Here is a 16,662-nt window from a genome sequence, read left to right as displayed (position 1 = left end):
TGAGAATAGTTTTGCATTAGTTACTAATCAGTTTTTGCAACCAATTTGTGATCAATTTGGGGTCACATTTACAGCAATTTGTTACCAGTTCTCAGATCAGCAAGTGATTAGTTTATAATCAGATTATGCTCAATTTTCAATGGTTTACTAGCTTAGTTAGACAACAATGGCCAATGTCATGACTATGATGCCTTGTGGAAATTCCAATGCAATATATGCTTTTCTTTTAGCACACTGCAGTGCAATCAAGGACGAGTACAAGGATTTCAAAGGGGAGGTCTATCATGAGGACGTGAAATTTTGAGATGCTTTAACCTTGCTGATAACATTTAATTAAGTTATTAATCAAATATGCAAGGTTGTTTAGCACGTGGCAATTATTTCATGGTAACAAGCCAAGGACCCCAAGGATGCAATGGATGTCAAAGATAAAAGTTGTGATAAGTTATGCCAATTGGGCTTTGGGGGTCAGTCAGTGTCAGTTTTGACCCTAGGATAATTATTTAGCCAATAAGTGTTGATGGTAACCCTCTGGACTAGCATTAATTAATCAATTAATGCTAGTCTAAGGGTCAACAGAGGATAGGGACCACTCCAGGTTGCAAATGGCCTATCCAATTTAATTATAAATGGGCACATTTAATTTTGGACAGTGTCACAAAGGCTGAAATTAATTTTCAATATTATTTAATTCTAAAATTAATTAAATACTTGGATAATGTTAAAATTTGGGTTTATAAGGCAACCACTTGGCAAAAATGCCTACATAAACTAAGAAAACGTTTTTGGTGTCTGAGTCTTAGCCATTCACATAGTTTACAGCTTGGGGTGTGTCACTAGGTGGTGATGCTTTTTGCAGTTGCTTTCCTTATTTACTTATATAAATATTTTATTTTTCTTTTATTTAGTTGCTGTTGCTTTTTACCCCTAGAGTTCTCTTGGATTAAGCCGGGATCTTTGTATGGCTAGAAGAGGCAGCCATTGGAACAAATTGCACTAATGATTTGTCTAGGCCTTGGGACCAGATTGAATGGGCATTGAAGAATAGAATGCCAATGGTTTGGGACTGTGTGTTTAGCCACTGGAGATAGTGTGGGACAATGAGCCTAGCCAAGACAGAAGATGCATATGTGAGAATGCTCACGAAATAAAAGTCACTGTAACTGAGCCACATTACACTTTTTGATGTGGTTGCAATAATAAAAGTTGCTCAGAACAACTTAAGGAATGCAGGGGTCACCATCCCTAAAATTTAGGGAGTTACTGTTTTTGGACCCCAAAATTTGTTCGTGTCATTATCTTCATTTTTGCACAAGGATTAATTCTCTAGTCTGTGCCGAGGTCAAATTTTGCAATGATCATGGATAATTTTAGACCGGAAGGTTTAAACGGGAAAATTGTTACATGTATGCCATGTGGCACAAATTCCCAAAGAGAGAGAGAGAGAGAGAGAGAGAGAGAGAGAGAGCATTTTTAAAAAAACGTAATAGGTATGAAGGGCAGATCTCAGAGTGAAGTTTTTGTTAGCAGTCATGTTTGTCATGCCTTGTCATCTCCTGCCTGTGAGCCTCAGTCTGAGTCAGACGAGGACATTAGGAGCTCTGACATGTCTGTCATGTGTTATGATGGGGGAGGCTAGTCACTCTCGACTGGCTATCTTAGGTTGTGTATTTCTTTTTGGCCTCTTTTAGTGGGCAGCCATTGGCTGCCCGGCCACTTTTTGGTCACTGTTGTGGGGCGCCCATTTTAGGGCACTTTTAGGGTTTGCGCCCATTTTAGGGTTTGCGCCCATTTTAGGGTTAGGGTTAGGGTTTGTCCGTTGCCTATTTATTGGCAGCCCCCCTCCCCACTTGGTCAGTTGTCTTCTTGCAGATTCCGACACTCCTTCTCCCCCGTGGTGGTGCTGCCATCATCATCAGCCTGATCTGGTGCCCTCACTGACGCTGTGGGCTGCGTGCAGGGACTGATCAGTCCATTTCAGTGTATTCAGCATTCATTTCAGTCACTGCAGATTTCTCTTCCTTATTTTCTGCTTTCTCTCTCTCTCTCCCTCCGTGTTCGTATTTCCTCTTCCGTTGCGCACTCTCACATGGTATCATCGCCAAACTGAGAGCACGGAGGTCTTCATCGACTGGAGAGAGACCACACCTATCATCTGTTGCTGCCCCCCTTCTCTCCAACAGCCAGGCGGCCCCTCCAGGTGGTCTGAATATTTGCGTTTGCTGCATAGGTGGTCTGAATATTTGCGTTTGCTGCATCAGCCCCTTCCAGAGGCTGCCACGTCATCAACCAGCCCCTGTCTACTTGCGTTTTCAGCTGGGCGGCCTTCTCTTCAGCTGGGCGACTCCACTACAGGCTGCATTTTGCATCCAAGGTGGTCGTTTTCCCTCCTGACGGCTCATCTCCAGCTGGCGCTTCTTTTCTTGGCTGCGTTTTGGTGCCTGGCAACTTTCCCTCCGGATTTTGTGCCCTACACAGCTGCGTTTTCACCTCCTGGTGATAGGCGACCTGATTTCCTGGAGTTTGGTGGTTCTTCTGGTGGTTGGTGACCCTTCTGGTGGTCATTCTTCGGCATCAGCACAGTTTTCTTTGGTGTTTGGTATTTTGCAGATTGGAAGATGTCTTATCATCAGTTTACAGGTTTTGATGACTCAGATGATGAGCTTTTGTCTCGACATTCATCTGAACGGAGGCGTGATTTCTATCACGAGGACCGTCGTCCGGAGTCTATTCCTCTTTCCCGTCCCCCTTCTATTCATGTATCTCGGCGAGCCCCTTCCAGTGGGCCGAAGATGCAGCCTTTGGTACCCCCTGTACAGGTACCCGTACTTCCTCAGCTGCCCAAAGAGGACCGGTTGGATGGCTCCAACTTTTCTCTATGGTCCTGCAAGGTGGAGTGTATCTTGGACTCCTTCGATCTTTGGGAGCTTGTTTCTGTTCCTATTCCCCGGCCTATGGTGGATCCCGCAGATGGGACATCTATGGATCGTGCAGCCTTATGGGATCGGCTCAATTCTAGAGCCCGATCTTTCCTCTTTCTGAGTTTGCAGGATTCTGTCCTTGTTCATGTTCACAGGTTGAAGACTGCAGTGGACGTCTGGCAGAAGCTAGCGTCTCTCTATCAGCAGAAGACGTTTGCCCACCGGATATCTCTCGAAAAGAAGTTGCGGATGCTCGCTATTGATGATAGTCCTTCCATGAAGGACCACATCAACAGATTACAGGATATGAGGGATGAGCTTGCATCCCTCGGTCGGACGATATCTTCTGTAGACATGGCTATGATTCTTTTGACTCAGCTGCCATCGCCTCGGTTTGATGTCTTCTACACCAGCCTTCTTACATCGAGGACCCGTGAGAAGCTTCTATGGGAGGAGCTATCCCCGCTTGTCTTGGAGCATGACGAGCGACTCAGAGAGGTCAGTGCTAGTGGATCCGACTCCACTAGAGCCTTTCTTGCAGGTTCGGGAGGACAGAAGAAGAAGACGAAGTCAAAGGCTAAGCAGAAGGACAGTTCTTCAGGCTCTGACTCAGATTCAGAGAGACCGAAGTGCCCACACTGTGGGAAAGGGACACATCCCGAGGAGAAATGCTGGAAGAAGTACCCTCACCTTCGTCCGGGAGCGAAGGGTGGATCTACATCGGAGCCTTCTTCTACCTCTACACCAGTTGTTACCCATGAGTCCGTGTTCCTTCATATCCATGCTTTGGAGGAGGATCCTTCTTCCGTGGCTGCAGTGTCTTCTGCGCAGCCTTGGTTAGTGGACAGTGGTGCTTGGAGTCATATGACTCCCCGAGGTGATTTGTTATAGGATCTCCGTCCATCAGAGGGTTCAGTCACTGTTGGTGACATTTTATTGGTGCCTATTAGTGGTGTTGGCACATTGCCTTTGTTTACAGACCGACCTACGAGCTTCCTTTCACAGGCCCTACATGTTCCGGACTTGGGCCTTCCCCTCCTCTCAGTTTATGGCCTTACGAGGCTTGGCACTCGAGTGATCTTCACCGAGCATGCCGTTGTTATTGAGGATTCTTTTACAGGAGCTGTCTTATCTACAGGTTGGCAGGAGAGCGGGCTTTACAGGCTCCATTCCCCTTCTTTGATGCAGGGTCCTCCGAGGCAGTCTATTGCTACACCCGTTCCCGCTTGTGCACCTTTTATTCCACAGGTTCCTTCCCATCCCCCACCTTCTCCTCCGGTGGTTCCCTCGTACCCCCCATCCCTTTCAGAGGGGGACAATCTCGGTGATGCGGCTGTGGATTCCCTGGCCCCTAGTGTTTTAGAGGGGGCTTTCCAGGATCGTGAGGAGCTCCTTCAGCAGCAGTCTACTTCGACGGACTTCATCGACATTGGCATTCCTCTTGCCATCCCCGGATCCATTTCTTCTTTGGCCTTCAGCCACATCCAGGATCTGAGAGGAGGTGTTAGCAGTCATGTTTGTCATGCCTTGTCATCTCCTGCCTGTGAGCCTCAGTCTGAGTCAGACGAGGACATTAGGAGCTCTGACATGTCTGTCATGTGTTATGATGGGGGAGGCTAGTCACTCTCGACTGGCTATCTTAGGTTGTGTATTTCTTTTTGGCCTCTTTTAGTGGGCAGCCACTGGCTGCCCGGCCACTTTTTGGTCACTGTTGTGGGGCGCCCATTTTAGGGCACTTTTAGGGTTTGCGCCCATTTTAGGGTTTGCGCCCATTTTAGGGTTAGGGCTAGGGTTTGTCCGTTGCCTATTTATTGGCAGCCCCCCTCCCCACTTGGTCAGTTGTCTTCTTGCAGATTCCGACACTCCTTCTCCCCCGTGGTGGTGCTCCCATCATCATCAGCCTGATCTGGTGCCCTCACTGACGCTGTGGGCTGCGTGCAGGGACTGATCAGTCCATTTCAGTGTATTCAGCATTCATTTCAGTCAGTGCAGATTTCTCTTCCTTATTTTCTGCTTTCTCTCTCTCTCTCCTTCCGTGTTCGTATTTCCTCTTCCATTGCGCACTCTCACAGTTTTGAGGAGATGAGGGCAGATTGCTGCAAGTACATCAGCTATGGAGAGTACTTCTTCGTCTCTAACTCATGTACAGAGGTCGAGCTTGCTCCCTCTAGTCAACTCTCTCTCTATTCTCAGAGGAAATGCTCTGCATGATGGGCTGATTCCATCGAAGGTACAATTCTGTGTTTTCTTTGCACTTCTGCTGAGGCAAGAGCCTCACTGTCTAGGTTCAGGAGCAGCTGTTGGCTTCTCCAATGCAAGAACTAAAGAAAGTGATGACCATGCCACACAAGAAAGTGATGACCATGCCACACAGGAAGAGGGTTTTTCAGCTCTGATTTAGTGCTATTTGTGGGATTGTTTTACTGCTGGAATGATGCCAAGGTAAAAGGGATGTTGTTCTAGATATGCTGGACAGTAAGAATAGTAAATACAAAGTTCTTTAGACTGCAATTCTACACATGAATGATTGAGTTATGGTCACAGAAAATGCTTTCCTAAAAGGGATGTTGTTCTGGATATGCTAGACAGTAAAAACAGTAAATACAGAGTTCTACACACTCCAATTCTGCACATGAATCATTGAGTTATGGTCACAAAAAATGCTTTCCCAAAAAGGATGTTGTTCTAGTCATGCTGTACTGTCCTTATGCAGTTGGGATTTACTCAAAAAAGATGAAAACCAACTGTTCACAAGTTGTGTATTTTGGAACATTTCATTTTTGCAACTTTCCATCTTTTAATTGATAAAGAAATATCGAGAGGGGCGCCGGTCTTCGGGGCCAATCTCGTATTGAGCGAGGGAGTGAGATCTCTGTTTTTGTGTGTGTGTGTGTGTGTGTGTGTGTGTGTGTGTGTGTGTGTGTGAAAAGACCAAGTGTTAATTGAAGAAACTACCACTTTATGTGAGTCATAGAAAGGTTTCAGGGGGGATTGGGGGGAGGGAGGGGAAGAGTGGGAGAGAGATAGAGACAAAGAGGGGGAGGAGTTGGTCCATTTTCTGATCAAAGAACACAAATTTGCTGTAGGAGACAGCCATCTGAGGGCCTCAACAAGCAGGTGACAGCATGGAGTCACCTTCCAAGAGGCTAGCAACAGCATTGCTAATCAGGTGACAGCATTTTGGAGATGCCTGGCAATAGGTGACTACATTAAATGTAAGCAGTAGGTAAAATTTAGGGTTTCCTCACAAAGAAAACAAAATTTCTCTCATCTTGGCTTTCTCTCACCTTCTCCAACCCATTCTCAAGAGATCTCAACATTTCTCAGCCATTTTGAGCAAATCTCAGTCATATTTGGTGGACATCAAAGAGATCTCTACTGTAAACCAACACTTAATGGCTAAATAACTATCCTAGGGTCGAAATTGACACCAACTGACCCCCAAAGCCCAATTGGCATAACTTATCACAACTTTTGCCTATGACACCCATTGCATCCTCGAGGTCCTTGGCCTGTTACCATGAAATAGCTGCCATGTGTATCACATGTGCTAAACAACATTGCACATTTGATTAAGAACTTAATCAAATGTTATCAACAAGATGCATCTCAAAATTTCACATCCGCATAATAGGGGATCGTGTGGTTCGGGCTGACCACCATCTTATTACTCTTTCCCATTATATTCTTCTAGGGCTTCTAGTCCTTGATTAGCATTGATGGCATCTCTTGAGCAGGTATCAGTCCTACCCTCTTTCTCTCCATCCAACAAGCTAGATGGGATAAACTACCCTCTATGGTCATGCCACATGGAGCGTCTCCTCGACGAATGTGATCTTGGGGATTTTGTTACAGTCCCTATACCCTAATCTATCGTGGATCCTCATGATGGTGTAACCGCAGAATCGGTAGCTTTATAGGATCAATTAAATGCCAAAGCCCACTCTTCTCTCCTTTTGAGTTGTACAAATTCTGTGCTCATGCATATTAGACATATCCACACCACTAAAAAGATTTGGAGGAGATTGACATCTCTCTTTTAGATTGAGACATTTGGGCATCAATTATTTCTTAAGTTGAAGCTATGACAACTTTCTGTCGCAGAGGGATCACATCCACTGAAGATTCAAGATGAGCTTTCATTCCTTGGTACAGACATTTCTTCGGACAACCTAGCTGTGACACTTCTCTCACATCTTCCGTCACCAACATATGATATATTCTACACCAACCTTCTCACTTCTCATGGTCGAGAGACTCTCGCTTGGGAGGAGCCAGTCCCATTGGTGCTTGAGTAAGATGTGTATCACAATGAGCCAAATTCTTGCGGAGCCTATGCACATGGCCAAGCTTATACAACTTTATCTACACATACAAGACAAGACAAGCAGAAGAAAGGGAAGCAAAAGAAGTTGAAGTCATCTTTCGACTCTGATACTATTTTTGTGAGGAAGCGTAGAGGATATTCCACATGTCCTCATTGTGGGAAGACTTCGTATCCTGAGGAAAAGTGCTGGAGGATATACCCTCACCTTTGTCTGAGAGCAAAGGGTTGATCTTCATCGGAGCCTTTGTCTACCTCTACTTCGTAACTCACTATTTCCACTAAGTAAGTGTTTCTACACGTTTATCAGGTGGAGGAGCCTATTGAGCTAAAAATGCATTAGCTTTACTAAAACAACCCCAAAACATACTTAATTAATGAAGAAACCTTGTTTATTTAAAAGAAATGTGTTCCTAGAGAGTGTCTGTGTCCCATAAGCATAAACCCACTTGGGAGGGCCCAAACTTTCTGTAAATAAATATGTTGCCCTCCATTCAGCCCTCAATCTCGTTTTTCAAGTTTCAGGTGTTTTCAGCTTGCTGCCCACACCCCTTTCGTGAAGGACATCGCAATCTCAACTGTCCCTTGTTGTCATCTACAGTCTAGTGCCTGTTTTGAGCCTTCCACCCGCAATTTGCAGCTGTTTACAGCAAAGTGATTGTTGCTGATCACTCTCCATTCAGAAAATAATCTCGTTTTTGCAGATTTCAAGTATTTCAGCTTGCTACCCACACCCCAGACGCGCAGGACATCACAGTCCAAGCCGGCCATTGCTGTCTATAACAGTCCAATGCTTGTTTCCAACCTACCACACACTGCTTGGAGCTAATTTCAGCATGCTGACTGCTGCTGCTGGTTTTTCCTGCGTTTTAGTCTTTCTCTCTCCTACACTACCATCTACATCAGACCCAGCCTTCCTTAGCTGTGTTTATTGGTGTTCTACATCCGGAGGCTATTGCGATTTGAGATCCATTCAAAGTACAACACACTCTCCAGCTCATTACCCCTGCCCTGATCCTTGAGATACAGGAGTTCGAGGTTTAGTATTCATTCACTGCATAGTGTGTTTACTGCATGAGCATTGTATATTCAATAATCATATCATTTCATTTATTCACTGTGTTCATTGTCTTTGAGTTACCCTAACCCTAATTGTGTTCTTTTATCAGTCTGTGCTTTGTCGTACGACTATTATTTGTGTTTCTGTGTTAGGGTATTTCTTTACAGAGACTCCTTTGTATGTCTCGTCTTCTGAGCAACCTTGGCTCTTTGACAGTGGTACATGGAGTCCTATGACTCCTCGAGGTAATTTGTTACAAGTTCTCTATCCATCAAAGAGCATTGTCACTGCTAGTGACATTTCTTTCATGCCTATTAGTGGTCTTTGCACCTTGCCTCTACTGTCTAATAGTCCATTGAGCTCCATTTCTAAGGCTCTATATATTATCGACTTGTGCTTCCCTCTCCTCTCAATTTATGGCCTTCCTAGACTCAGGACCTTGCGTTATCTTCACCGATCCGGCTGTTTTTGTTGAGGATTCTTTTACAGGAGCCACTTTTGTGACAAGTTGGTCGGAGAGAGCTATCTATGCTCCATTCCGCTCCCATTGTGCAGGGCCCTCCGAGGCAATTTTCTATTGCCGCACCTGTTCCCGATTATGCACCATCTTTTCCACAGGTTCCATCCCATCCCCCACCATCTTCTCTTGTGGTTTCTTCATATCTCCCATCCTTTTCAGAAGGGGGCAATATTGGTGATGCGACTGTGGATACCCTAGCCCTTTTTATTCTAGAGGAGGCTTTTTGAGATCGTGAGGAGTTACTTCAAGGTTTCCAGTCTACTTTGGGCCTTTATTTATTCGGCTACCACTTTTCTTCATCATTGAGCCACCATCCCCTGCCGCTTGGCCCTTGGTCCCTAGTGCTTCCATAGTTGGGTTAGAGGCTTGGCTCGCCAATCCCCGACTAGAGATTTTTGGAGTGATCCATTCGAGGCCTCTCCATTTCCATAGCCCTTTGGAGGCCTTCCGTTTGATCAACTATTTAAATGGAGAAGAGATCTTGCTTCTTGGCTGGCTCTCTTCATCAACCGACTACATCAGCTTTAACACTCTTTCTGCCACCCTTCAATCCACATCTCCTTTGGCCTTCCTCCATATCCAAGTTCTGAGAGGGGGTGTTAGCAAGTGGGTCTTGTGTGGTCATCTTCTTCCTATGAGCCTTAGTTTGAGTCAAATGATGACATTAGTAGCTCTATCATTGTCTTTGTCTATCATTTTATGTGTTTTAGACACTTTAGATAGAGAACACGTTAGTTCATTTCTTTTTGTACACTTTTGCCTATTTTTTAGGGGTTTGACCACATTTAGGGTTTTCCTCCTTTTCATCTATACATAGGTAGCCTGCCCTCCCACTTTCATTATCCATTATCCATTATCCATTATATTGATCCTTCGTGATCAACCAGCCCTCCTCATTCTCTCATCCCCCTGCTATCGTTTGGCACCCACACTAACGTATCGAGCTACATGTTGGGACTGACTATTGTAGCCTTGTACCTTCAACCATTACAGTCACATTGTTCCTTCTCTCTCTCTTGCGTTCTCTCTTTGTCTACTCTTTGTGTTCACTTTCCTCTTTCCGTTGTGCACTCTCACAGAGAGAGATTGTCTCATGGAGATACTTCAACAACCTGTTTATATATCTATCTTCTTCATTTCAATATTCATTTACTACAGATTTCTACATTCTGCTGTCTCTTTTCTCTCTCCCTCCTCTCTCTTGTTCATTGTCTTTCAATCTTGTCCATACGCTCCACATTCACTACACACCCAAATCTAATGACTACACGAAACTATTGCCTGATCTACTATTATACATGGAACAACTGCATAAACTACCCTAAACTAACTTGAACACGCTTGTGCCCATCTTGGTGACCCAGTCTTTAACTGCTACCAATGTCTCTTCCAAGAGGGACTTGGTCTAATACATCTAATCATGATATTTCCTACCCAAAGATCATAGTTTCCAAAAACGGCATTTTGGACCTACCAAAACGAGACAGTCATTTTGAGCCATTTGCATTTCTTGGAAATAGTGTTTCAAGCAAATTGAGTGACAAGCAAGGTAAAACCCCCTTTCCAGGTACGCTTTTTATTGCTAGATCATTTCACCTATTCCCTACACGTTTTGGACTACTACACCTGCTCAAACTACTACAAACCTGCCCCAAATGTTGCATATCAATCTGTTGTCACCTTGGCAATATTAAAACTTAAAAGCTCGCTTCTTAAAGGTAAGCTTCAGCTCTTAACATTCAGCCTATTCTCCTACTGATTTCAGACCTGAATTTCTGCAATTTTCAGCAAGATATATGAATTGTTTTGTCTTGCCAGTTGTATGCACACTATTTCAACCTTGTGTGTCATTTGTTTGTGAATATTCAGCCTATTTTCTTGCAGATTTCAGACCTGAATTTGTGCAATTTTCAACCAAGGTATAAGAAATGTTTAGTCTTGCCAACAATACACACAATGTTTTAGTCTTATTTGACGTTTGTTTGATGTTCGGGCAGCTTGCGGCCAACAAAATAACATAGCCCCCAATCCTAATTTATCCCATGTTCCTCTTATGAACTTGACTTTTTAAGTTTGAGTTGTGATTCTCGAATGACAAATGTTATGATGTTACGGCTTTTGATTCAGGATTTATGTGATATGTCACATGTGAGTTGATTTGTTTCAAAATATTGAACGTTATTTTGGGTGATTTAAGATTACTTAATACTAATGAATCTTGCAAGTTGCAGCCTGCAAAAGTAATGACTACGTGAAATTGTGCAATGTGAATCATGGAGCTTGGATTCTTGTATTAAAAATTAAGATTGTTCAGAGGCTCTCGTCTCTAGTATGCTTAGTATGTGTATATATATGTATATTTATATGCATAAACACAAATACTATATTATAATTTATTGGAATGTTCCAAAATGCTATGTCCACGAAAATTTCAAACGGCCAAAACTCTAAAACTCCATGTCTTCCAATTTCTGAAACTCCCATTTCCAAAAAGCATGGAAACTATGCCAGAGATGCCCGGACCTCTTCCTTTTGGAGATTAGTAAACACCTAGATGCACTAGCCTCACCCCAAGCATGTGCAATAGTACATAATACGCATGCATGATATGAGACAAAGAACCCTTACAGGCTGATCCATCAATACCAGCCCTAGCATGTAATGTAGAACTCTTTGGGGTCGCTATAGGCAAAGTTGCAAAGTTATGAAGAGCTAGCATACCTTGTTTCTCAACCAAGCAATGTCCACAAGATCCAAGTTATCGTCTCTCACCACACTTGGACATTCTTGAGGGGATTCACTTCATCAAATTCTCATCTTGGAGAAGTTTATACCCCTCCAACATACCCCATGATGATTCTTGTAGATGGTGGGAAAGCTAGGGACTCATGTGCTCTCATGCCATCATCACATTGCCTTATATGTTAATTTACAGTTTTTTTTTTGTTAGCATTGCGTGTTAGGGCATATGTTATTACAATAGCACGGTGAGGAGGTGGTTCATATCCCGAAAATTTTATGCCTAGTTAACTTTGACTTAAGTGGCCCACTTATAAGCTTGTGTGTGTTGATCTGGTCCTTTTGGGAAAGAAATGTTTTTTTAATAAAATAAATAAATAATGAAAAAACCTCTGCTTGCTTTTCTTGCAATCTCTTTTTTTCTCTCTAAACGCATATTCATTGCATGGTATGGGCAAATTGTAGTGCGCTCTCTCTCTCTCTCTCTCTCTCTCTCTCTCTCTCTCTCTCTCTCTCTCTGTGTGACAATATCATTTCCCTGTAGAACAAGGGTTCAGACGCAGCTCGGATTAACCCTTAATTAGCTCGTATGAAAAACAGGAAGAATACCTGTAATCCCGACGGCAAGGCCATAGCAGATCTCCCTGACGACGTTCGGAGCACGCCTGGCAGCTTCTGCGGCTACAGGGATTGCCTCGGGACGCGCTCTCAGAGTCTGCGGAATGCGGGTAGCCATCGCTTGAATCCGAGTCCTTCCTGAAAGGTCTCTGCGCGCTCTCTCTCGATCGGGAAGACCAGAAATGCATCGACGGTTTACGCGTTTCTTTCCTTTTCGGAAAATTAGCAAATTGCCCCCTAAATTTTGTGGAATTTTCCAAAACCAACCCCTTTTCCACCAAAACTTTGGAATTGGCCGAGAGCAAGTCCTCAAATCAAGACTAGCTGGTCCCACTCGCTAACTGCGTGTCGCGGGATTGGCAAACTTGCAAAGCTCGCACAGGGTAAAGGGGCCAATAGATTGTCATCTAACAATCCTCTATTATAATTTTTTTTTTCAAGTGAGTTACATAAATATATTTTTTTCCAAGTGAGTTACATAAATATTTTTTAATGGTCAAACGATTTACATTATATAGAGCTCAAAGAAAAAATATTAGGACATTTTGATATTTTTATCAAGTAGCCTTAGTTACAAATGAAAGGTTCATAAAAGATGGATAGTGAGGGGCCAATAGAGTGACACTCGAATATGCATTACTTTAGGGTTTTACAAAATCTAAAATATAAAAAAATTTACACGGCTCAATTGTTTGACATAAATTAAAGCTCATTTGTAATTTTAAAAAATTCATATTATATTTGCTAAGTGGCTTTAAAAGTCACATCTTTCTTGTAAAATTGTCACTCAATTGGTGTGGGGTGTGTTTTCCTTTTGGAGGGCGCTACTTTATTGGCCCCTTTACCCTAGTGAGCAAAGGGAAGCGATAACACAGCCACTTTCTTTTGCTCACAAAAGAAAATAGTACTTTTCGTACACAATGAGCGAGGCGCTTCATGCCTAATGTATAAAATCCCACAAATTGAGTTTGTTGAGTATAGGCAAGAGTGAATTTGTGATAAAATAATATTGTGTGCCAAATTTGAAGGTCGATTCCCTCCTCTATGCATGAACCTAATTGGTTCAAAAGGGAGACAATTTCTCTTGCTAAATCTTCTCAAAAGAAGTTCATTCTTAGAGACCATTATTTCCAAGTTGAGGAATGTAGTATAGATAGAAATGTGGTGGCAATCATTGATCATATAAAGCTTATTATCCGAGAAGTCAAAACCAATGAGATCTTTAGGATAAATGTTTAAGATAGACTCATTGTCTTTGATTGTGGTATTGAGTAACATCAAAGGGTTTGGAACATTGATGAGAAAAAGATCATCATAAAACTAAAAACATTGTTGAAACCATTTTAAAATGTCCCATCTTTGTTGGCTTGCAAGTCTTTTGTAGAATGTATATTCAAAGTAGAATAAATATAAATTACACCATAGAGGTGAATAAGAGAAGCCCATAGGTACACCACAAATGCACCTACTAATTTTTGCATTTAATTGAATATAAGAATGGTCGATATGCCAATTATTGATTAAAATGACTTCTTGGACATTGAAAGAGAGTGAGTTTCTGCTATTGCACCAATAAGTAAAATTTGATGGGAATTTTCATAATGAAATATAAGAGGCCTTAGCAAAATGGAACACCTAGGAGGTTAATGTGGTTAGGGTGTTCTTTAAGCCTTATGGTCCATCATGAGGGATTGATTCATAACATTTCTTGATATATAGGGAGCATGCACTAAATATATTCTTTCAAAGGTTTATAATAAGTTTGATGGTGGTTGAGTCAATGATCCAAAATGATGTGATTTGAAGGCCTCTAATCAATAATATTTTTTGATTAAAGGTTCCACTCATGGCTTGCGGCTCTACTTTGCAAGTATTTAGTGGTGCAACACATAGAGTGGTAGTTTCAGTGTAGAGGTAGGATGAAGCACTTGTAAGCCATCTAAAATCTATTTTATGCAACTTGAAGTTGGCCATAAGAAAGGGTAGTATCATGGAAGAGGGTGTGAACTCAAGATTTAGAAGGGCCTTTAGTTCATGCAGTGAGTGTTGAATGCTTTCTAAAAAAAGGGACATTTGGGTAATTTAGGACCATTAATTCTTTGTTTAGCTAATTGGAGAATTATTTGGAGCTTTATCCATTATTTAGGACCATTATTTGGAGCTTTATCCAAACCTCTAATGAAGAAGTGAGAAATAAGTGTGTCAAAACAAAGGGATTCCTCATCTTTTTTATGAATTCGAGCCTCCATCAAAAATTTAAGTTTGTTATAGGGTGAAATGGGAGAAAGATAGAGAAAGACTGGGAATCTCCAAGTCGAAATGATGTGAAAGCATCAAGTAGAGCATCCATTGCATTTTGAACATTTGGTGGTTATGAGGAAATATGATTAAGCCCTAATTTGAGCAAGTTTTGAAGAGAAGGATTCTCAATGATATTGAGGTTAGTAGTTATCACATGTAGATATTCTTGGAAATAGACTTTAGAATCATAGAGGTGGCAAAAACATGAATAATCATTTTCATATAAGAAGTATTCTTTTGGACGATACAATTATTGCCTAAGAGAGGGGGGACAATCCACATAAAAGTGGTAGATGACCAAATCAAATGAGGTAGAGTTATGTCTTATGCAAAAAAAGATCTCTCGTAGAAGGGATTTAAAATGCAATATATCTAAGAGTACATTTGTGAAATAATCATGGATTACTAACTTTTGACATCTTTTTAAGAGAAGTGACTTCCTTCCATGAGGTTTCCTAAATAGAGAAACTTACATCAATCATACAATAGTTTCTTAATAGTACTACTGCAATCTTCCAATGTAATTCCTTTCTGTTTTAAGTTGGTGGATATGAAGCTTCTTGCTGATGGTTCATAGAGGATTGTATTTCTATTACCGAAAATCCTTGGTTTGGAGGAAGGATGTGAGAGCTATGTTTGGGGGGGGGGGGGGGGGGGGGGGGTGTGTGTGTGTGTGTGTGTGTGTGGCACATATTCTAGATTGTAAGTTGCACATGTAAGTGTGCATGTGTGCGCGCGCGTGTGTGTGTGTGTGTGGCACATATTCTAGATTGTAAGTTGCACATGTAAGTGTGCATGCGTGCGCGCGCGTGTGTGTGTGTGTGTGAAGAGAGAGAGAGAGAGAGAGAGAGAGAGAGAGAGAGAGAGAGAGAGAGAGAGAGAGAGAGAGAGAGAGAGAGAGAGAGAGAGAGAGAGAGAGAGAGAGAGAGAGAGGTCATTTTGCAACTTGAGTGTATTGAATATTTGACATGTAGGATTTAGTCTCAAGTTTGGAAAATTCTTGCACTTTAATATAGTATTGAAATGTGTGTGTGTGTGTGTGTGCGTGCGTGTGTGTGTGTGTGTGTGTGTAGAGAGAGAGAGGGGTCATTTTGCAACTTGAGTGTATTGAATATTTGACATGTAGGATTTAGTCTCAAATTTGGCAAATTCTTGCACTTTAATATATTATTGAAGTGAGAGAGAGAGAGAGAGAGAGAGAGAGAGAGAGAGAGAGAGAGAGAGTGTGTGTGTGTGTGTGTGTGTGTGTGTGTGTGTGAAAGTTGTTAGATGAATTTCTAAATTACCCAATATCAAAAAGTCAAACACATTAAGATATTTTATGAAAATACTCATGCATAACATCATCTCATCATTCGAAAAAAGTTCCTACATGAGGGAGCAATTTAAGCAATCACATTGAACGAGGCGATTCATATAACTTTCATAAAGTTTTGAGTATCCACATATATGCAAGTGTATACCCGCCATTCTTAGAAAATGTTTATATAACTTATAGCATTAAAAATTGCCAAGTACTTGAATGCAATGGTGTCTTTAACATCTTAAGTATGAGAAAATGAGTGAGAGAGCATGTGGGGATTGGGGAAAATCTAGATTTGCATGGTCTTTGATCATCTTCCTAGGTCAATTGTATTGTAATTTTTCATACATACATTTACTTTGTTAGGGTTTTTAGGATATCAAGTTTTAGGATAGCAAGATATCAATTTTCAATAATGTTTAGGTTTACAATACTTGGTTGAAAGTAAGGAATTATAGAAATCAATCAATTCATGTTGTTTTCCTAAAGATTCACATGAGATATATTCTATTAATCAGTCTCTAATTGATATGATCTAATGGGCCTCTCTCTCTCTCTCTCTCTCTCTCTCTCTCTCTCTCTCTCTCTCTCTCTCTCTCTCTCTCTCTCTCTCTCTCTCTCTCTCTCTCTCTCTCAATGATATATGCAAACATGGCCAACATGTACAAGCCCTTTCAGGGCATCACCTTTTAAAATTTTTTAAAGAAAAAAGTTACATGTTTTGGCCATTAATGGCACCTCTCTCTCTCTCTCTCTCTCTCTCTCTCTCTCTCTCTCTCTCTCTCTCTCTCTCTCTCTCTCTCTCTCTCTCTCTCTCTCTCTCTCTCTTTGCAATCTCTCTGCAAATATGTGTGAGCCCTTTCATGGCAGCACCTC

The 16,662-nt window shown here is 42.0% G+C and overlaps 1 protein-coding gene across 1 annotated transcript in view; it reads right to left on the bottom strand.

The window, feature by feature from the left end:
• LOC148014042 (cytochrome c oxidase subunit 5C-like) overlaps nucleotides 1–12,418 on the bottom strand; it is a 29,277-nt gene extending 16,859 nt beyond the window's left edge. Inside the window, exon 1 of the mRNA XM_087667164.1 lies at nucleotides 12,174–12,418. Coding sequence (XP_087523290.1) covers nucleotides 12,174–12,300 — 127 coding nt within the window. The 5' untranslated portion in view covers nucleotides 12,301–12,418. The remainder of the gene's footprint in view (nucleotides 1–12,173) is intronic.
• Nucleotides 12,419–16,662: the final 4,244 nt, after the last annotated feature.

Source organism: Lygodium microphyllum, chromosome 25 (assembly GCF_053477565.2).
Source record: "Lygodium microphyllum isolate KBCC chromosome 25, Lygodium_microphyllum_v1.1.10, whole genome shotgun sequence".
In the NCBI taxonomy this organism is placed as follows: domain Eukaryota; kingdom Viridiplantae; phylum Streptophyta; class Polypodiopsida; order Schizaeales; family Lygodiaceae; genus Lygodium; species Lygodium microphyllum.
The sequence above is the reverse complement of the archived record's forward strand: the minus strand, read 5'-3'. Positions and strand labels throughout refer to the sequence as shown.